At 28.6% G+C, this 23,113-nt stretch overlaps 2 protein-coding genes across 5 annotated transcripts; one reads left to right on the top strand and one right to left on the bottom strand.

The window, feature by feature from the left end:
* Positions 1 to 1,904: 1,904 nt before the first annotated feature.
* On the top strand, positions 1,905 to 4,404 carry LOC126842749 (60S ribosomal protein L13a). Its single transcript, XM_050579878.1, has 5 exons — positions 1,905 to 2,052; positions 2,878 to 3,008; positions 3,082 to 3,191; positions 3,913 to 4,181; positions 4,261 to 4,404. Exons 1-5 carry the CDS (start codon positions 2,023 to 2,025, stop codon positions 4,357 to 4,359), a joined length of 639 nt encoding a protein of 212 aa, XP_050435835.1. The 5' UTR covers positions 1,905 to 2,022; the 3' UTR covers positions 4,360 to 4,404.
* Positions 4,405 to 5,142: 738 nt separating this feature from the next.
* On the bottom strand, positions 5,143 to 22,803 carry LOC126843321 (prostaglandin E2 receptor EP4 subtype). 4 transcript variants are annotated; one of them, XR_007686412.1, is made up of 6 exons: positions 22,398 to 22,803; positions 10,225 to 10,408; positions 9,610 to 9,827; positions 9,089 to 9,303; positions 8,588 to 8,662; positions 5,154 to 5,258 (listed from the first exon to the last, which is right to left on the bottom strand). XR_007686412.1 is itself a non-coding variant. In XM_050580758.1 (5 exons), the coding sequence occupies exons 1-5, from the start codon at positions 22,788 to 22,790 to the stop codon at positions 5,216 to 5,218; spliced, it is 1,053 nt and encodes a 350-aa protein (XP_050436715.1). In that variant the 5' UTR covers positions 22,791 to 22,803; the 3' UTR covers positions 5,143 to 5,215. The 4 variants fall into 4 exon arrangements, 3 of the variants coding, with proteins under 3 accessions (XP_050436715.1, XP_050436717.1, XP_050436716.1); XM_050580758.1 differs by lacking the exon at positions 8,588 to 8,662 and having other exon boundaries at positions 5,143 to 5,258; XM_050580760.1 differs by lacking the exon at positions 5,154 to 5,258 and having other exon boundaries at positions 7,156 to 8,662.
* Between the last annotated feature and the right edge of the window lie 310 nt (positions 22,804 to 23,113).

Here is a 23,113-nt window from a genome sequence, read left to right on the forward strand (position 1 = left end):
TTCAAATTCGTAAATTCCCAATAGCACAAATCTAGTCATATCTCAAAATACAGTTTTCTTACTATAGTCTCATTATAATGAGACATTCTCGACCGCACGTACCCATAAGTAAAACTAAAAACAAGTCTTAGAGGATAATTTAAAAGTAAACCTTACCTAACCTAATAGACAATAGTTAATAAACGAATAGCGACGATACAAACTGAGTTACTAAAATAAATAGTAAACACTAACGTGACATTTTTAACATGTGGTCTCATATTATCTAGTATAATAAGCCTTATATATTTATTTAGCCCCTCAGTTTTTATCGAACCAATTATACTCATTACGCTTACAATTATAACAACATCTTTTGTGTAAACCTTATTATGCAAGGTACAGAAAATAGAAGTATGACAAATATCAAAATAGTACGTTGTTCTATTTAACTGATACATTCGAGAATCGAGACGGCCTAAGTATTATCGAAAACTCAGGAAGCTTGTAAACCCGTTCGAAAAATCCCGAATTGGCCTAAAAATTGTTTTCTTGACTTAGGTATTTTATTATTTGAACAATTCAGATTTTTCTCTTATGTTTGTTTTTTCAAGTTTTTCATTTAAGGCGTCCCGTGTCGGTGCTTATATATTTGCTCAAAAATATACCTTACAGCTTATGCCTTACCGAATAATCGGATTTTCATCTTTTTTTTTTTTTTAAGTAAATCTTCTTATAGTTTGTAGGTGTTGGATTTCTATTTTCAAAACTCAATTTCTATGCGCTGTAATAAAAGTTTGAAAGTGGGTCCACAACCAATTATTAAAATATTTTGTAAAAGTGTTTTTGATAATATTATAATCAATAATCTAAGACCAATGCGGACTGTAGGAATACTAATAACAGAAATGATAAGTATATTGTATTATTCTTTGCGTTTACGCGATCGAAAATGATTCATCTAACCTAACCTAACCTGAACACATATTTTTAATGAATCTTGATTTCCATTCTTATAAATTATGCACAATTTAGCTGTTTTTAAAACCAATTTTTTATTTTAACAAATTTATACCACGTGGTTTTCTTGTCGACCTAAATCATGTGTTTGGGTTGACTAATCCTGAGAACTCTTCTGTTAAAAAGATTTATTAGGTAGGTTAGCGTTTTGTTAACAATTTGGTAAGAATTTATAATTTAATAGTGTTCGCTTATTAGTCATTATAAAATATTATAAAAAAAACATATTAAATGGGGCATTTTTGAAAAAAAACTTTATGTATTATACAATTATTTTGGTCCGTACTGTTATGAATGTTTAAACATTGCCTACTTTACAACGCATTTATAAAAGGTATGGGTTTAATTAAATAATCAATAATGACTATTGGTCATTAATGATCATAATTAAATTTAATTACTATAATTACGAATGTAACGTATTTCCTGCCTAATAATGTTCTTGCGGTGAACGACGTAATCAACCATGGTCAAATTTCAACTACAGTGCTTTTCTTTTGTTTTATCAATGAAAAACCTCATTGGTCCTAATTACACAGTTCTGATTTCAAAAGTTTATTATATAAAATCTAGGGTTTTCATAGAATGGCCTGCCGATTATTGACTAACTAAGCTCAATGTGTGTATTCAGTTAAATAATAATATTCGAACAATAAGTTCAATCATGTGCTATTATACTAGCATAATGCAGATAAAACATGACTTTTTAATAATTTATGATTGTTTAGCATATTATTGATATTGGTTAATATGTTATTTAATTACAAATAAAAATTAATGTAAAAATAATATGAATATTTTACAAAGTGAACATTTTTTATTTTCTTCCATGCGCATTTTCTGTTTACACTTTTTCTTCCATGCTGCTCCCTACCTCGGCACGTTGTCCGACACACATCAACTACATACCAAGATACTATACCGTCTCTTCACCGTGTGTTTTCGTCGTGTTAAATTATTTCCACACATTTCTGTTAGGTTTTTATTCAATTTTATTCTTTCTAGTTTGTTAATCCGGCCAAAATGGCTCCAAAGCACGGTTTATTTAATAAGGTACGTAATCTGTTATGTTATAACAATAGGAAACTTAGTTTAACTACATTATTATAAAAATATTGAAAAAATATTCGTTTTGAGGTTATCTTTGGATTTTATGTTTTTAAGTTTGTCTGCTTTGGCATTGCCTTTTATACTCTTTTATGATTAATAATACATTTACCTTACCTACATTATTTGATATATTATAGTATGAAACAACTTACTTATTATGAAAAGAGAATTTTTGTTATTATTACGTATATGATGTACCAATTGCTTAGTAACTAGGTAGCTATGAGATTTTGATTTCCAGAAATCGAATATAAATAAGAAACAAATAGTACTATTGTCATTAATAAGTCTAATATTTCTTATTTAATAAAAAAAAGATAATTACAAAAACCTATGTACGTTTGCTCAAATGGTACTAATTTGTTATTGTCACTAATATTCATCGGTCTGTGTGACGTAACCTCATATTTGCTATCACAACTAACATAGGGTAGAATTAAACTCAAGATCACTTATACTGATTTAATACTTATCATTGTAGGTTTATATATACTGTGTGTTATGACTATTACACAAACACGTTTCAGTAATACAGCTTTTGTGCATTATTGTGATTATTATAAATATAATATGTTATATTGTAACTATTAGTGGCCTTTCTATGATTAAAAATAAATACCTTACTTACATTACTTGAACTTGTTAAATGAAAATATCATTAATTTATGAGAAGGGCCGTATCAATGTGTTCTTAATTTAAACGTGTTCTCAATTTATAATTTAAGGTATTTTTATTTATCTCATTTGTACTTTGTTATATTATTTCAGCGCATTTACATTGATGCTAAAGATCATTTGCTTGGAAAATTGGCTTCATACGTTGCCAAAGCAATCTTGGAAGGAAATAAAGTTGTTGTATTTAACTGCGACAAAATTAATATTGCTGGAAGTTTTTACAGGTAACAAATTTACATAAAAATTTTAAATAAATAAAATTTAAGTATTTTACATAAAACATTTTTTTATTTCCAGGAATAAAATCAAGTATTTGTCTTTCTTACGTAAGAGGTGTAATGTAAACCCGGCTCGCGGTCCTTTCCATCATCGTGCACCTAGATGTATATTCAGAAGAACCGTTAGAGGTTTGTTTTATTGTCTTAAAAATGTATTTAGTTCTAAACATAATAATAAAACGAATAGAAGCTATTTTTGACATTTTGTTAAAATGTAAATTTAGTTGTACATAAATAGGACGCGTTATATATTTTGTTTAGCAATGTTTAGATGTTGACAAATGTATGGTTTAATTTATAGTCAGTTTCCAAATAACGCTGTCTAACAAACAATAGTGTGGTCTATCTATGTATGACTGGTTGTAATCGTATTGCACACGTAAAACAGCTTAATACTCTTTTGTGATTATATTTTAAAATAACCTTACCTACATTATTTGATTCAAATAATGAAACAATTTATTTGTTATGAAAAGAGGATTTTATATTGTCAATATGTCTAGAAGTAAATCAAATAATTATTCAAACATGCTCAATTTGAAAAGTCATTGTAATTATGATACAAAAACACTATTGCAATGTTTTTATTTATTTATTTTTTTTAAATACAAACTTACTCGTTAATTAGGTGTTATAGATAATATGTAATATATGACCCTTCTATGATTAAAAACAAATACCTTACCTACATTAGTTGAATTTAATTAATGAAAATATTTTTTATGTTTTATGAGAAGTTATTTTAGCATGTGTATATATATATTCAATGTTTAAAATATCAGTTTGGTTGTTCCCTATTAATTTCTTAAAAATAATTGGTTTTAATTGTATGCAAAATTAAAATTTATAGGTATGATCCCTCATAAGACAACTCGTGGAGCACAAGCTTTACGACGTATGAAGGCATATGAAGATATTCCAGCTCGTTACACTTCTCAAAAGACCATGGTAGTGCCCTTAGCAATGCGTATGTTGAGTCTGCAACGCGGACGTAAATATTGTGATGTTGGCCGTTTGTCGCATGAAGTCGGATGGAAATACCAACATGTCGTTAAGGACTATGAAGCAAGGCGTTTAGAGCGTGAAGCTAAGCGCGCTAAACGATTGAAGATCAGACATGTTAGTTTTGATTTTGTTGTACCCAATTACTTGATAACTATTATATAATATTTATGCATTCTTTTATTTTTATTTTTAGAAATTGACTCGTGAAGCGACCAAGAAGGTAAAGAAAGCAGTCGAGCCATATAACCAAGTCCTTAGGGATTGTGGTTACTATGTACCTGCATTGGCTTAAAATATTTTTTTTTTTTATGACATTAAAGAGAAATTTTAAAAAAAATTAATTGCATTTTTGTTATAAAAAAAACTTATTATGGCCACACTTTTCAGTCCACCCATAATAACTTCCCAGACCCAACGTAAAGACTTCTGTTTTTCGTAATCGATTTATTAGTAAAATGAGACAGAACTTTATAAATATGACTACACTTGTAAACTACAAAAATGGCTTGAATTTCTAGTTTATTCCTATGAAAGCAGTTTTACAGTAAAAAAATTCAGTTACGATAAATTGAACTCTTTAAACAATTAATTCTAAAATTGTGCCTAACGCCAAGTTTTCCAATAAGACATAATTTATATTTACTTTATAACATGCAAAAGTAGAAAACCCATATAATATAATATCCCTACAACATTATAATAGTAAAAGAGAAGTTCAAAAATTGTCCAGAAAAAAAAAATTTTCAAGTGTGTTTTAATGAATTTTAGAGTATTCATATAGTGCATATAGTAATGAAAACATGAGTGCGGTTAGAATCTTAAATATTTAAGCCATACATGTTATTTAAAATATGTTTAGTCTATTTTAGAGATATGTAAGAGAATGGTAATATACCATTGAACTGAATTAAATGCAGTTTAGTGAAGTCATTTTTATAACATGAAAAGGTATTTGTTTTAGAATTAAATTTTATTTTTTTCAATTATATAATAGACTAATAACTTCTACAATACTAGGTAATAGAAAACAAAACTATAAAAATACATTAAAAAATTACAACTTTTAATGCAATAAATATATCACAGAAATAAATTATACTTGAATGGTGACTTCGCGTTATTGGTGACTTTCAACTTGATTGTAATTCTTACTCGAATAACCAATTTGACCAAAATATGCAGGAAAATAATCTAAAAATATACATACATAGACAGTTACTACGTTATTTAGTTATATTCGAACAAAACCAATATTCCAGTTTAATTTAATGAGTTACATCATAATGATAAAAAAAATTATTTTAAGCCTGACATTGGATTAATATTGTTTTTAATCATTTTAATGTTTTCTATTAGTTAACATTTTTTTAGTTTTGATTAATAATCAATACACATAAATAATGGATTATTTATGAATTTATGAAAGTATGAGACTATCAAGGTAAAATGCTATTACTTATTACTGTACAAATAGTTTATATATTACAATAATTATATTTTATTAGGCAACTGTTAGGATTTTTGAAAATATTAAGGCCAATAAAAGAAATTTCGTATACAAAGCTTGAAAGATTATGATTAGGTGAAAATTAAACAGGGCTGAATATGGGATTGCATTAAACGAAATCAAAGGAACCTCATCTTTTGTTGCCCTACTTTAAGACTTTAGTAATGGTAATAATCATTCAAAATTTGTTGACTATCTAACAAAATTAAAACCATTTCTGTATTTTATTGTTTAACATTTGGTAAGTGTAAAAAAATGTATCGTTTAATAACAAATTGTATATTGATTTTCTTAAGTTTTAGATATCATGAAAAAGCAAATAATTTTATATTATCGTTACAAATTTGTTTTAAGTATAACAAGAGTGTAATTTGAATTCTTGATAAAGGTAGACTGATATTGAAGAGGCGACAAAATAGGTAACCGGCCACTTCTTAGAAATAATTCAAACAAATTACAATTTTTTTTAGTTTTTATATGTATTTAATTTGGCTCAGACCTAAGCGTCCATTAATGTTATTAAAAAAAAGAAAAGTTTTTGAAGTTGATAAAAATATTGATCAAAATTTAAATATATCTAGATAAATGTACTTACATTTTAAACATTGTTAATTAAACCAAAAACAATAAATAATAGAATAATTATAAATGGGATAAATCAAAGACGGACTTATTCATTGTGTATCGAGTATAGCATGTACAATGAAACTACACACGCACAAATTATTAATAATGATAATAATCTACGCACATATTACATGCACTTTTAAATAAGATGATATTGTAAAATTATAATCGCTTACTAGTTACTATTACATGTAAATGTAGTTGTAGATATCTGTTGAAATAGTATAATATTAAAGACAAAAAAAAAATACTGGCTCAATATAAAATTTCACACTAAAACTGTAAAAATATCAGACAGAGAAAATAAGGAAAATAAAATACATATATGTGCAACAGCCAACAGTCAAGATACAGTTTAGACATGCTTTAAAACTCTCAAGTAATACAATTCAGTATAGTTATTAAGTAATGTGATGCGTAAAAATATTTAATAACTATTCGCCGTATGACGTATCTAATCTCTATTAACATTCTTTATCAAAAAAAAAATGTTTTCTAGCGACTAAATGTGTTAAAGTATCGTTACACTTTGTAAATTCCATCAGACGTCTCTCGGGGGACCGAATCAGTTCTTTTACAATTTTGATTCGCTGTGTGTTGAATACATTTTTGTTTCATATACCTATTTATTTTAATTATAGTCAAGAGTTTAGCATTATTTGATTGAAACCACAAAGGATTATTCCGATAATCATTTATTGGAAAAAATGTTATATAGTAATTTTTTTATTTCTTCATTTTAAATTAGTCAATTAGCGTATAAAAAAACACAACAAATTGGTGATTATTTCTTTTTTTTTAATATATCAATAATTATTCAAATAATTTTATTCCAATACAAATGTAATTGAAATTATTTTTGTTCGAATTATCTGCTATTATATTTTCAGCGAAATCTCTTTTCAGAGATTTTATTTCAATTATTGGCGGCTATTTATCAATAAACTTATAAGTTATAATATATTTATATAATTTATAAAAATGTTCTTTTATACACTCCTCATTTCATTTAACAACTTAACGTACCTATTTAATTTATTGTTAATAGGTACAATGTTGTCTGTTCATTGATGACACATGGACAATCAAAACAGAAAAACTTTGTTTTATTGTCCCATTAGTCGAATACCAACACAAAACGTTGAAACAATCAGTCAATGTAATATTTTATAAATATTTCGGTTGGGATAAATAGATGTTTTTTATTTAAAAAAAGAAGAAATTATAAAAAATAATATAATGTAAATAAAAATAAATAATTTAATTACGTTTTTTAACTCAATTCTATTTCTCCTTAAATATTAAACTATAATAAAGTATAAATTAGTCGTGTAAACGAGTCTATTACAATTATAATTATGAACAACATTTTTTTCAAATCAATAAAATATAATAGTCGTTCACGTATAAAACGTGTAGATAAAAACAATAGACAAATAGGTGCATTGATTTACACTTATAAGTTTTCTTAGATGGAATAACTTAACATTAAATTATAATTGAAATGGAATAATCGGTACAAACGTTAAATAACACTAATATATTATAAAGCACATGCAAAAACATTTTGAGAAGTATTGAGCAGCATATTATGAAATAGGTATAAAAGTATGGTTGAACATAAACACAATAATAAATAAACTATCATAACTGTACAACTAACCAAATATACTGACCAAGAATCATTTTGAAAACGTACTTCCGTCAAATTACACATAAATACTTGTATGGTTGTTTTTTTCGATTAGTGATAAAATTTACACTGTATAATTTTACATATTAATATATAGGTACTACCTATATTGATGATATACTGCATCATCAAACACTGTTAAGTTTCCAAAAGAATAAAACAATAAACTGATTGACAAACACTACCTCAACGCTAAACATCTATTTTATTACCTATGTTATTTATTTTTATCTCAAAATTAAACTGCAGGCATATTATTAATATCACAGCATATTAGTAATGGTGTATACAACCAATACAAAAAAAAATTTAAACATACATTATATTTAAAACTTATTTTGTGTTTTTTTAGATTTGAAACAAATTAATTTTTTTTTAATTATAATTTTTTAGTTTTCTTTTTTTAATAAAACGATTTTTTGGTAAAATAAACAAATTATAGCTTTTTATAATATATAACAAAATTGTTGTTTTATGATTTAATTTAAAAGTACCGATACCGCGCACTTTTTACATACACATTTGCCTAAATAACCTATTTAAATGTACTTAATTATAATACGCAGGTACTTTTTCTCTGTATAAACGTGTAATTTAACATTTTATTAGTTACAATATACCGCAATTTGAAATTTTTTTTTTTTGTCTTCACTTATGTTAGGTATAATAATATTAATATAATAGTTACTGTACACCAATTTTCATTTCTCCGTCTGTCCACCGGTCGCTAAACAACACCGTCAAGTACGTCAAATGTCAGGCACAACACTATAATATAGTAATAATTATATTACAGTATGTTTACTATGTAAACAGTAGTTTATATAAATATTATAGTTATTATAGTAATAACATTATAATAATATTATTATATTATAGGACCTAAACGCGGTAACGGCATGTAAACATATGCTAAGTAGTATGTGTTGAATTTTTCATAGGCATATAATATAAAAAATAAATAAATGTTCAAACTATCGATCGGTCTGTCTTATACACACTTCTAATGTTTATAGATCGAAAGATCATTAAATCACTGGCTCGTCTTTAGGTAAACCGTAAGAGTGGCAAAACTTATAAGGAAAAAAAACATTCAAACTAGATAAAATCATGCCAAAAAACACACACACAAACAAACACGCAAGTGAACATAGTATTATATATCAAAGCGGCTGCTGTGAGAATACTTCGTACGTGGTTCTCATGGAGCTACTGCGGCTTACGCTTGTACTGCCGGTAGCGTTGGTTTTTTTCTTGCGACGTGGAAAAATCGACTTGATCAACGTCCAGTGCTGAAGTACGTACAGATATGGATCGAGCGCAAAATGCAAAGCGATCAGCAGGTCGGCCGCAATGTAAAACGGTTTCGCTTTTTCGTCCGAAGCGAACCTTGACAACGGTATCGAAATCTGTGCAAAACAAAAACAAAATTGAACATTAAATTAGGGGCATAGTGGGGCGGGGGGGGGGGGTCATCGGTCTAACGGGAGTTATTATTACTGAAAGTGATGGTTGTCAACGTATATATATGTATAATACTATGTCTAATGAGTAATGACTAATCAATACAAATTCGACTTTTTAAGAAAAAAAAATTATTTGTTTTTGTCAATTTAGAAGGGAGGTGTAAACTTTTTAAATTTGTTGCCAACTAAAATACATTTAATGTACGGTGTCGAATAAATGTTTTTACAAAAAAATTTCAATTTCATTACCATTTGTGGAATCCAGCATATGACGAACGCGATGCACAGCAAAAACATAAGCCAACCGAAAGCTCTTTCTTCCCTTGTGGCCGCATTGCACGTTAGAGATGACCCTCGACTAACTCGTCTCATCAACACATTTTGTTTGTTGTGCGTATTGTCTTTCATACACAAAGCTTTCATCACCGCCAAATTCGTGTAAGCAATTGCGAAACACAAAAACACACCTATAACACATAAGTAAATTTAATTTCGTAAGACTAACGCGGTATATAGCTCAAGTACAACAAAATATCCGAAGAGACCCAAGAGAGAAATCCCCAGTGACAGAATTTTGAACCTAGACTAAAAGTGTTGACCCCGACATCCCGTTAACCGGAATCAGTCACTTTGATCTACTCAACTGTACACGAATATTACAAATCAATAAGATTGGATACATAGTGGATGATGAGATAGGGTAATGTCAATATAATATTATAGATTCAATAATCAATGGTATATACATTACAATTTTCCGAAATCCAACGAGTCCCGCTTATAACTTATAAATCGTCAGCAACAAATAAAATACCTATGTTTAATTTTTTAAAGTTCAATATAATATCATTGTCAACAACTTACCATAACTGAAATACATGTATGCATAAAGCACGTCTAACGGCTTTTTGGCCTTCCGATAACGAACGCATGTTGCAGTTTCTTCGTCCCAATAAAGACCAAACCCGAAAAACGGTGCACAAACCAAACACAGAACTCCTAACCACAGCAATATCATCATCCTCTTCAGCAAACGAAGACTGATGTGCTGAAATTATAAAAAAAAAATGTTATACCTACTATAAAAGTAAAAATTATTTTCTAACAATAGATAATATTCAATAGAGGCGATTTTTTTTTTTAAACTGGCAGACTCATACGGTTGTTTTTAAGGCTTGGTGGAGGAAATGAATTCGGTATAAGCCATTTATTAAGGAAGATCATATAAATACTGCATATTTTTTATCCAGTAAATAATTTGCAAGAAATATAATTATTAATGTCAAACAAAATTAAACGATTAAACTATCTAATAAAGGACAGACAATTTCAAACGGTGCCAAATACTTATATGTTAAATATGTATATATATATATATATATATATATAATGTTTAACTGTTTTATATAAACAACTTGTATTCTAATCAAAAGATGTTATGGTGACTGAAAACAATGATATCATAGCTATTTGATTAGTTTAATTTCTATTTTTAATGGTTATCTATGATCTTATGTCAAAATTTATATATTTAATGACTTTGCAAAAACACGGATTAATGTGATATCAAAATATATAAAATATAATATTATGAACAATTTAACCTTGGATCGTATTTTTATCATTATTAGGTATTATCCCGGTAACCAGAAGTTAGCTTATTAAAAAAAAAAATACCCAAACATCAAACATGTCATAAAAGTCGATTTGTAATAATCTTCATTATATATACTCAAAAATGTTTATTATATTTCTAGTTGTTTTTTTTATGTACTTAATCATGTGTACATCGCAATAATTCAAAATTGCACTTATTATTGTTAGAATAAACCATTTAATAAACCGAATAAACCGAATAACTATTGCATAATTATACAACAATTTAAAATAGATTATAATCTGTTGATATCTAAATTATATAGAACCGCAAAATTTGAGTTTCGCAGGAATGATATTTTGCTTTGTTCAATTGCTAAACGTTGTTGTTTCTACGTTAACAGATACTGTTGCCAATTGCATATCTACTGACTCGTGTTTTTCAAATATTGAATTAAATAACGAATAAAATCTAAAACAAAACTAATCAATTTAATAATATTTTATTCGGTAATGCCAAATTCTGCCTATGCGTTTATAAGTTTAGTAATAGCATTGAGTATATATTGTACAATATATACTCAATGGTAAAAGGTACAAAGCGATTTAAGGGGAGATGACGAATGTAATGTGCACTGTGCAGGTATACATTAAATTATTATGTTGAGTTAGGTTTTTTTGCTACTTATTATCGCAAAAACCGCATGACGCATGGTAAATTATTATCTACACTTTATACTTTGTACAAGTTACAGGCGCTCAAATAAAAATTTTAAAAATAAAAAAAAAAATGTAATAATTTATAAAGGTGTATTAAAAGTGAAAATATACCGCAGATAAATCATAAGAGAATCCAATAAAATATGGACCTATGTAAAATGTGCTTTTTTTTCATCATACTAATAAGCCGTATTATTGATATGTAAATATTTTTTTTTTTACTTTATCAAAGGGCAAATCAATTTTAGAAACTTCCTTATAAACTTCCTGCGCATCGACTTATCGAATCAGTAATCACTGTGTACAACAATATCTTTATTACACTAATTAAACATAATATATACACCTATTATACGATAATTCGCATTAAAAAACATAATCAATTCGTTTCGTTAGTAGTTGTAGTTAATAGCAAAAAACAAAACGCATATAATCACTATTTTGCGAACATGTACTCTCGTCATAAAGGATTATGATGCCTTATGGCCAATAATCGTCTTCAATGTAAACTTGGACCAAGGACATGGACAAACTTGTGCTGGGTGGTCTTAACATTTATAACCTCATAATAATATATTATCAATTAGTCAGTTATCAACTCACGGGATCATAATAATAATATTTGTTTAACCTATATAATATATATTATATTATTATTAGGTAACTATGTACCTTATCGCGTATGAATTTCTTAGGCGCCTAATCTGTTCAGTTGCACATTGTTATGAAGCATATGCGAGTTGTAAATTACATATTTATATTTTATAACGTACTTACTAAACGCATAATAATATTTTATGGACGATCGGCCGCAGGTAAATAAATAAATAGGCACTTGTAGTACAACACAAATAAATAGTATAATATAAAATATTATTATATTTATATTGTATTTATGCATTGTGTATATAAAACGGTCGTCAGTCGTGTATACGACTATTATCTTATTACTATGAACACCGAGTCGTCATTGCGACAGCAATACTAACGAGTTTGCTGAATTCACTGGATGAATTTTAAATCAATAGAAAAAACATATAATACATTATATTTATAAGTTAACGCGCGATTGTTGTTGTTTTTGACGCCTAAAACAGTCTTCGCCGTCGAATAATACCGAATTTGTTAATTAAAACTAATTCTGTAGCGTTTAAAAATCGTATGACGGGCATTGTCCTAGACGGAATAAAAAAAACAAAATTTATTTTTAAAAAAATATCGTAAACATTTTATTTTTGTGAAGCGAGTACGTTTTTAGCATCGCCATTTTTATAACAAAAACGCAATTTAAGTTATCTGTACTTGTACATTTCAAATCTGAGCAGTAGTAATCCGGAAATTAAAAGCTACTCTTTTCGGTAATTTAACGACTAACTTTTAAGTTAAATAACTTATTAACTATTAACATTTTTTAAAACGCATTTTATCTTTACCAAGTTGTTTTGTTTTAAATTTAATTGACTTAAACTAGGTTAAGACAAATTACTTTGCACCGTTTGTACAACACTGTATATTCATGACATTGAAATACGATTTTAACAGCTTTCAAAGCTATTCTAAAATCATAACACTCATTTAATGGAACTATATTTCTAGGATTATCAATTGATCAGATTCTGTAGATGTAGTAATCATATAATGTGAATTTGCTGCACAAAAAACATGCAATCAGTACCATTCATATACATTGAATATTATTTGTAGACCTGATAATTTGACTACAATAGAAGTGTCGTGACGAATCGATTATTTTGTTCTTTTTCCTGCCGCGGGCCTTACAGGAATAAAACGGACATGCTGTTCATTTAATAACAAGTGACGACCTTCAAATAATTATAATCTGCAACATTTTAGCCAGTGTGGCTTGTGAATATTGATGTAGAAAAAAAAAGATAAATTAAGTCCATCGTGAAATAAAATTACGTTTTTCGTGTGAAGAAACTATTATCATTAAAAGCATTCGCGTCAAACCAAATGCACACACCTAAGAACAATCTAAAGTAAAATAATCAAATCGTATTAATTTACATAAAAATGTTCTTAGCAATACAAATAAGGGACAACATATGAGCAGTTCAAACCGAATTGTCGCGCTCCGTTTGTATGTGCCACCTGTAATTTGAGAAATTCAAAATCGTACATCGGCATGAACGTTTGCGAATATTTGGCTCTTTGATGCAAAGCGTCCGCCACTGTTTTATCCTTTATACAATATTATTGTAAAATACTCCCTTCCTGAAAATTTGGAAATTCAAGATAAGATCATTTAAAGGTTATTTCTTTATCTTAAAACGTCACTTGGTCGGTGGTCCTTTCCGGGGTTCTGTCTAGTCCTCGGTCAATGTTATCGATCAGAGGTCGTAAGTCGTAACTCAGGTTTTTCAAAAAAAACTTATCAAGACAAATGATCCCTTGTTAGCACTTCCTACACGCGCCGTATATGTTTTCAATTAATCTCCCGCGGGTGCAATTATTACTTGGCCGGGAGGGGGGGGGGCGCAATTCATTCGATAAAACATATTATAAGGTCGATTGACATTTAACTCGGTTGTTCTACGCTGTAGATATAACTAATAGCGTTTGGCAATTTATATTGTTTACACGTTCAGTTACACGTGAGACAAAGTTTGCAAATTTTATTAACGTACGTGATGAATATTTATAATTATATATTATATATATATATATATTTATTATTTGAAATTATATTTTTAATTGTACATTCGTTCAAGTGACCATTTTATGTTGCGCGATTCTACGGTTGGGTAATTTACCCATGTTTAACATAGGCCCTACAAAACAATCTAGTTTACTAATAGCACAAAGCACCGTACACATTAGTATTGCAGTGTCTACCCGTATGAAGAATAAATAAAATGTTTATATTTTTTAAAATATGTTGTATAATTTTATAATTGGGTCTAAAAATGTCAACGAAAATTTTCCACTAAAAAACCGTGCAAATTTAAAAACAACAATACTTTTTTTTTAATTGGCACTATCTGTCAAATTATGAATAGTTTTGTAAACAATTTAACGAGAAACTTAAAAAAGATTTACAATTTTTGAAACAAGTTATACATATAGTTTACCTTCATGTTTTCACCAGCCAAAACATATATTTGAATAAAATAAAAAATACACTCGACTCTAATTTATACATAGGGGTAACGTTTTTCATACCAAAGAGAAAATAAGTGGTCCCCGAGAAATGCTATGATAACATTATACACTTCTACCCCATTTATTTAGATTTGTTGTACGACTTGTCTGTGTATTCTTATATGTTGCGTGGGTAGACATTTTTATTATAATAAGCTAACTATATAAATTCCAACGTGTGCATTTTCACGAGATGCACGGAATTTCTACTTAAAACAGTTTGTTGATTAATTGTATTGGTCGAAACCCTCAACTAATATCTTGTTTACTTTAGTGCAAATATTGATTGTGTTGTGTTAAACAGTATTATGGTTTGCAGTTGATCAATTTTTCTGTAAAAAGAAAATGATTTACAGCTTAGTACTTCTCGCGACATGTATCGATAATATTTGGTTCTTAAGGGAAAATTATTGTAAAAATTGACTATACAATATTTACACTTTAAGGTGTAAATATTATGACATAATATCCAATCACTTAATTTTTTCAATAAAAGGCACTGTCGCATTTATCCTGTTATCAGCTGTTAGCCATTTACGGTCTATATACTTAATTATTACTAATTAACCAATATTATTTACAGTTTAAATAATTGGCAATTGGTGTTTTTGGGAAATGGAATGGTGCGGCGCAATAGTTATTTATCTTTATTGTAATTAATTAATCCAAGCTCTTTATGATTAGTAATACAATTATTACGGATAATTATATATATATATATATATATTTACATATGTTAATTTATATAAATGTTTAAAATGACGAACCAGATTAGAGCATGTAATATTTACTGGTTATACCTCTGAGAATTATGTTATCAAATAATATAATTGTTTAACGTTTATGAAATGAATTAGTTTTTTTTATATATAATTAAATATATATATATACCTAATTGTTGTGTGGGGTTTTACATTGTAAGTTAAATAAATCGTTACATGTCCTCACTTCCCTCGAAGTCGGATAATTTTCAGTAATAACCGCTTACGTCACAGTACAAATCTCGAAGTATGAAAACTTGCGTTGTAAGAATAATTATGGTTCCGAGAAACTGTACGACACCGCGTATGTATTATAGATATAATAATTTTCATTTGCCTGTGACACTTGACAGTAGTGGTAACAGGTAACAGCAAAACAATCAGATGGATCGCGGATAAAACGTATGGATGGGTATTGCCTATTGTTGAATATTGTGTTCAGATGCTTGTTTATTGAGGAAACGACATTGCCCCCGTGTTAATATTCCGGTAGCACGAGGTAGTGGTCGGTTGCGAATTCTTCGCCATTACATTCCAGGGAGCACTTAAATATATTAATAAAATTAATATACAATCGAATAACATAAACGCACGGGCGCGAATGTGCGCAGTATTAGAAATTCACAGTATATATAAATACAGTGTCGATGAGCATGTTAAACATGTCAATGGGATCCGTGTCAGCTCGCCTTTTACCCGGAAACCAAATACACTTACATGCGACTATTTGCCTAGTAGGTAATAGTGTTAGCTTACGTTAAGCTCAAAACAAATTGGTAAATTAACAATAATAACAAACAAATCTAACGTTTTTTTGAAAACGGAAAAAATAAATAAAATGGTTAAGGGTAACCGACCTATGTTTGGACGTTACAGCATATGATAGCAAGGCTAGTTAAAATTAGTAATCTTACAATTTTAGAGTATCCAACCCATGTAAATCATATACTATACTTGGCCTTCGCTGTTTTACACTGTCCCACCAAATTTTAAAACAGATTTATTTACATTTTTCTTGAAATACATGGCTCACAACGATTAATAATTCTAAAAATGTCAGTACAGGTACAGTGACTATCTTTTATTCCCTTAAACGAACATATAAATATTAATAATCAAAAGAGTATGTCTTTATATGCAAGTATGTGTAGTATTTCATTTATAATATTTCAAAAAACATATTTGATTTACATTTTGTACTAGTTTTATAAATGAATTTTTATTTTCTTATTTTAAATAAATTTTTTTAATGTATTTCGAACATAACTCTGTTCACTATTTCTCATAACATTAAATACATTGATGCAATATAGTATAGTATACTATTACAGTTCACTATCTCATGATGGCAGTGTTGAGACTTCATGGCCCGTTAAGCTACATGATGATGATATCATATTATTATAATAATAATTTGGTTATTATCAACTATGTGTTTTGCGATTCATAAGTCTTAATATTTAATTGACCATATTATTAATTATTAAGTAGAGCCAATAAATAATTAACTATAGCAGTCACAGTTGGCGTGAGGCAATACGAATTAAAAATAAATATAGATAATATTGGAATTATGAATTTTGTATGAATATGTGTTAAATGTTTAAGGCGGACCAGACTGTGCTAAACACGTTTGTGTTGTGTTTAGCATTTTAATGTTACTTTAAGCTCAAATTTATGAGATCAAGCTACATATTTCAACTGGTTATAGACAAATTGACAAATACTGATTATCGCTTATTTATGATGTAAAAACAGATAACTAATGTTAAAGGTCAAACGCAATTATGGTGTTCCAATCTCTGAGAAATGCATTTAGTGCATTAAATGTATAAAAACTATCAACCTATCTTTATTAGAATCGATTTTCATCCACAATGTTTGCATTTTATCATGTTAACATTTTAACTTGTTCAAATTATAAGGAAACATCAGTTAGCTATTTGATTCAAATCCCTCATCTTATAAGTAGTCAAATTTAAGATACGCAATACACACGATCCATGAGTGTTCACTAATTATTTTTTTCAACTTATTTATTAAAATGTTGTCATACAAAAATGTCTATTCCTTGAAGTTATTTTTTGGTAACAATTATGTAATATTCTGAAGAACGAATGTCTCTGGTAAGCTATTATGGTAATAATGAATAATATTTAGATATATCTGTCATGTAAAAAAAAATTATCATAAATGAATTATAATAGACTTAAATATAAATAATATTGTTAATGCAAATCATATAGTTATTGTCTAAATTTTGTAGATCACGTTTAGAGTCAAAGAATAACAATAAATATCGTTGAAAGAGTTCATGGCCAAAATTCAGACATAGTATTTACTATATGCAAGTACAAAGTATATACAATTTGCTGAATATATTTTCTTCTCATAGAGACTCCAAAAAAGATAATCGTAAAACTACTTTGATACACCAGTTTATAATAAAATCATTTTTTTGTGACAATTCATTTTGCAACACAACACAATTTATATATGTAACTATTAAATACAAACATAACAGATAAAAAACTAAAAAAAAAAACAGAAACTTACCTACTACAAAGTAGGTTAAAAATATTGATATTAATTGACTGCTAAATTTATAACAAACGTTAATATGACGGCACATAATTAAAAAAAAAACTAAAAATACGTAATGATTTAATACTAATGAGCAAGTTTAAAAAAAACACATAATATCTACGATCTACGTTTTATTGTCCGTATTTGATAAGACTTCAGAAGAAGAACAAATTGGCAATTTTTTATTTTATACCATAATAAATATAAATCATATTTTTACAGAATTGACCTCATACGGCACACGCATTTAACTGACGTGCATAATTTGATAATCCTATCAGTTATAAATACAACAAAAAATATGAGTATCAAATACCTAATAAATGTGATCTATATCTATGCTATATAAACATTAACAGCAGTAATTATTACTCTTAGAGACTTGTGTTGAAACTCGTACAATTATAATATTAATTTGACTAATGGCAAAAATTACAATCCGGCGGATGTGGGACTTCGGTAAACTGTATTTTGCTTTCTATATACTAAAAATGTGTTTTGTTTTACTGTTATCAAATAAAATCGATAATTTAATTAAATTTATGTCGATGCCGCTGTAACTACATTGGGTTACGCCATCAATTTGGTGTAATCGACACCAAATTGACAATAAAAAATTATTGCCAAGAGTTTGTTTGCACCGTTCATACGTTGTTAGGGTATTAATATGATGTTCTTTTGCAATGCCCAACTGTCAAGTGTCAGTCGAAATTAAAGAACGGTACATCGGTTTTAACCTAAAATTAATAAATGTACCGAACTGTTGTAATACCTACGGGTCATCAGAAATGAATCGGATTAAACAAGCAACTATAACAGCGATTTTCTTTTAATTACAAAAATGTAATTTAACCGATAAACGAAACGCTAGAAGACGATCGTTCACTTGAATATTAAGAGTCCATCCTATAAACGGCAATGAAAATAAATGATTCTTAATACTATGGAATACATTATACGGACCAACGCTTAATCCTAACAAATCCTGGTAAATGCTAGCCGAGAAGGAATGTGAATGATTTACATAGAATGATAATTTAGTAAAATCGTTTAAACTAAAAAACCTGTATAATTGAAATCAGATTGACAGACTGGACAAAACGTTTCCTAATTATTTCAAACAAATATTTTATTATTATGTTTGTGGAAAAATCAAAACCAACAAAGACTAGATCATACAAAATATTATAACTCGAAAATCCTTACAGCGTTTCAACGTTACCAGTAAAGTAACAAACCAGCAACGGCTAAGCCTTGAAACCCTTAAAAAAATCAAAGAAATTTTGAAAGATTTGACGAACACTACTTGTCTTATCAAATTATGAAGTAGACATGATAATCAGGGTTGAGAGGTTTAAGAGGCAACCGACCAAAATCTTATACACATTTTTTTAAATTCAACAAATCATTTAAATTCGAAGATTACAACATAAAACTATACAAATAATATAACAATGTCATAATTTTTTCCCGTAATAAACTAGCGGCCAGGAAAATTGTACAACGTTTTTAAGGAGTAATTCTTAGTATTAAATTATCAATAAACTGGAAGCCGTTATGGTATTATGTAATGTAATAAAAAAATTGGGTGATTGCAAAGATAATTATCAAATTGTTGTAAAATATGTATACTATTATACTAGTTAAACAATTAAAATGTAAATTACATTTCTTTTGTTTTTTATAACAACAATTTGTTGTTTACATTATTTTTTTATTTTTTTGTTATTGTTAATTCAATGTTCATGTTATATAATATATTACAATTTTTTTTTAACGTTAAATTAATTAAATGTTTTATATCAATGTTGGATATTATGTTTTTTTTTTACGTGTATATAAATAAATGTTTTGCTATGTTTTATAAACAAATAATATATGCAATCAGCAATCCGGTATTTATGTTACTCACAATTTATTACAATGCATTTTTTTTATACTGTCATTTGTTTATCTCCGTTTTGCGCTATTTGATTATGATTGTGTGTAATACAACTAACAGCTGAATTATTATTACAGAAAAGTGTTCAATTGTATACTTATAATAACCAATTTATCTTTATAAAGTCTAAAGTTATTAATTCTAGTGACTTGATTTTATTTTGTTCATTATTACTCTAAAGTTCAATGGGTTAAGTAATTGTATTTCTTTCCAATACCTACCTCTAAATAGATCGTTATAGCAAACTTACGACACAATAATACACTCAATAACAATTAAATAGTGTTAGTGTTACCATAATACATACAAAGTAAAAAAGCGAAATACTTTAACAAAAAAATAATTTCAAAGAATAAAATTCACAAAATTCTGAACTATTTGATAAATAAATAAAATGTCCATAAAGTTTCATTAAAACACGTATAACCGTTGAAAAATTCTGGTAAAATGTATTAAATACTTAAAAAAAGAATTTTAAAAATATTTCAGTGGAACTTTAATACAAGCTTGACAAGTTGCGATTAACCTAATTATTCATTTAAATAAATAAAAAAACAAATTCAGTTTTTTTTATTTTTTTGGTAAAATTTTCAGGGTTATTTTACAGTACTAAATGTATGAGGTTAAACTTGTACTTCGATTTTATATAACTGGTGTAAACGTACATTTCCGATGGAAGCCGATGGGAACTAACATGTTATAAGATTAACAATTATTATTATGAAACTTCACCCTAAGGTAAGTATTATAGGGTTGAAAGTATGTTATTAGACTTATAAATATATAATATACTATAATACCATATTTTATACATCGTCATTAGTCGTGAATCATATTTCCAGCCCTTTAATTTGTATCATTCCAAATAGGTTTCTGTCTCAATTTCCGCTTTTCATTTCGATCCATTTAAATAACATAGGTATTCAATACTTGGGTGTATTATTATTAAAATAATTTAAAACTAGCTATTAAGTTATTAGCTGATACATTCAATTCGAGGACAAAATTATTCACTCTACAGTGCATTCATACATTATGTTATGTAATCAAGTCAGCAAACAAGTAAATTAACGTGCCAATCATAAATTTGGACATAATCAGTGTTAACCAACTAATCAGCCTGATTGGACGGGTAAATAACAAAAATAAATTTATTTAATATTTTATTGTATTCATCCTTGGACACTAGTACCTTTTCATTAAACAAATTAATAATTATTAGTTAAATTCAAACCATTTATTTCAGAGCTTGACCAGATAATAATTACTTATTCACTTCGTACTATTTTGACAATAAAATGAGTCATGTTATTTTCTGATACATTAGTCAGTCCTATGCAATCAAATTTTTCTCCAATAACCGGTAATTTGTGATGCAAATCGATTAATATAGTAAATTAATCGATCGAATTACATTTTTATAATGCCTTTACTAGGTTCATTTTAACGATTTTTCTTAATATACACATTTTTCTGTGTAATTTTTTGTAATTACTTCAATAAAACAATGATGATTAATTCATTGATGTACTAATAAAAAAGCACATTCAAATTGTATCGTTAAATTACAATTCTGACAAATATTGGCAAGGGTTAGCTGTAACGTTCTCTAACCCCTTAAAAATGTAAAGCAATGAGAATCAAATATTTTCATCTTTATTTTGTTGAAATAAGTAAAATATATATTATATATACATATATACAAATGGCCAGTTACCACACATTAGCCATTATATTTTTCACATTTTTGCACATCGGTTAATGATGTGTTATATAATAAGCTAAAAAACATGAATTATTTATCAATTTAGACTTCCATAACAATAGTTTTAAATCATAAATGGAATGAAGTTTTATTGATTAAGAAACAATTGTTTAAACCTTCGTGAATCGGTGTTAATTCGGGAGACGGGAATTATTATGTTTACAACGTTGTAATACTGAATTTTACAATTAGGAAACAATTTCGGTTTAACAGTTGTGTGTCTAAATACGTTAGTACTTTGTGAAGTACTAACATTTTTTAATCGATATTAAGCTATAGTGATTTGTGATTAGCGTCTTTGACACTTTGATACTCGGCACTGTTTACACTCTGATAGTAACAATAATTGTAATAATTGCATTGTCTCCAATGTGTGATCGTGTTTTGAACCATCGCAGTAAGCTGCGCACCAATAAGTCGTATAAAATATTGTAATGGCGGTCGGTTTAGTTATCCCGAATATTCCAAGTGACGAAGGGTTTAGGTTTGTGTCTGGGTCACTTACTTTTTGGTAAAAGAACGGTTTGGTGAGAGCCAGCCAGCGTTCGACGGCCATTATGATGGCCACGCACCCGGAACCGAGTCCGAAGAAACGCCACAGCACCCGGAATCGGCACGACCACACGCTCTTGGTGGTGTCCGGCCAGAACAGCGACACGTACATCTGCACCAGCATGCCGGTAAGTGCGATGCAATCGTTAGTGGCCAGACACCGCAACATGAACCCGTGCTTTTGATTGCTGCTGGACCTGGTCCGGTGCAGTATGAGCAGGGCCAACAGGTTGCCGAATATACCCACGGTGTACGATATGGTCACTCCAGCCTGCACTCCCAAGCCCGGCGCGTACCGGCACGGCGGCGGCGACGGCGCGGTTACGTTGGACACGGCGGTCTCCATAACGGCACGGACGCGTTCTGCGGGCCGGATGACGCGCCGTCCGTGGCCGACAGACGGCCGCCCGACGTGTTCTCGCGTCCCCACCCCGCCGTTTTTTTTACCCGCTGGCGCCCCCAACCAACCGCGTGACCATCGAATAACAAACACAATAATAATAATTCTTATATTATATTATTATTGTATAATCGGTAATCATTACCGAATACCGATATAAACACACCAACACACACACACTAGGCGCGATAAGTATATTTGTGTAACACAAACAACCCGACCGTTATAGTGCCGTAGGCAATCCGCAAGGATACGAGTAAAAATCAAGA

This window comes from Adelges cooleyi, unplaced genomic scaffold, assembly GCF_023614345.1.
Source record: "Adelges cooleyi isolate 19-005CV unplaced genomic scaffold, UGA_ACOO_1.1 ACOO_flye_CR_arks_rails_tigmint_CR_PRNA_574, whole genome shotgun sequence".
Lineage (NCBI taxonomy): Eukaryota > Metazoa > Arthropoda > Insecta > Hemiptera > Adelgidae > Adelges > Adelges cooleyi.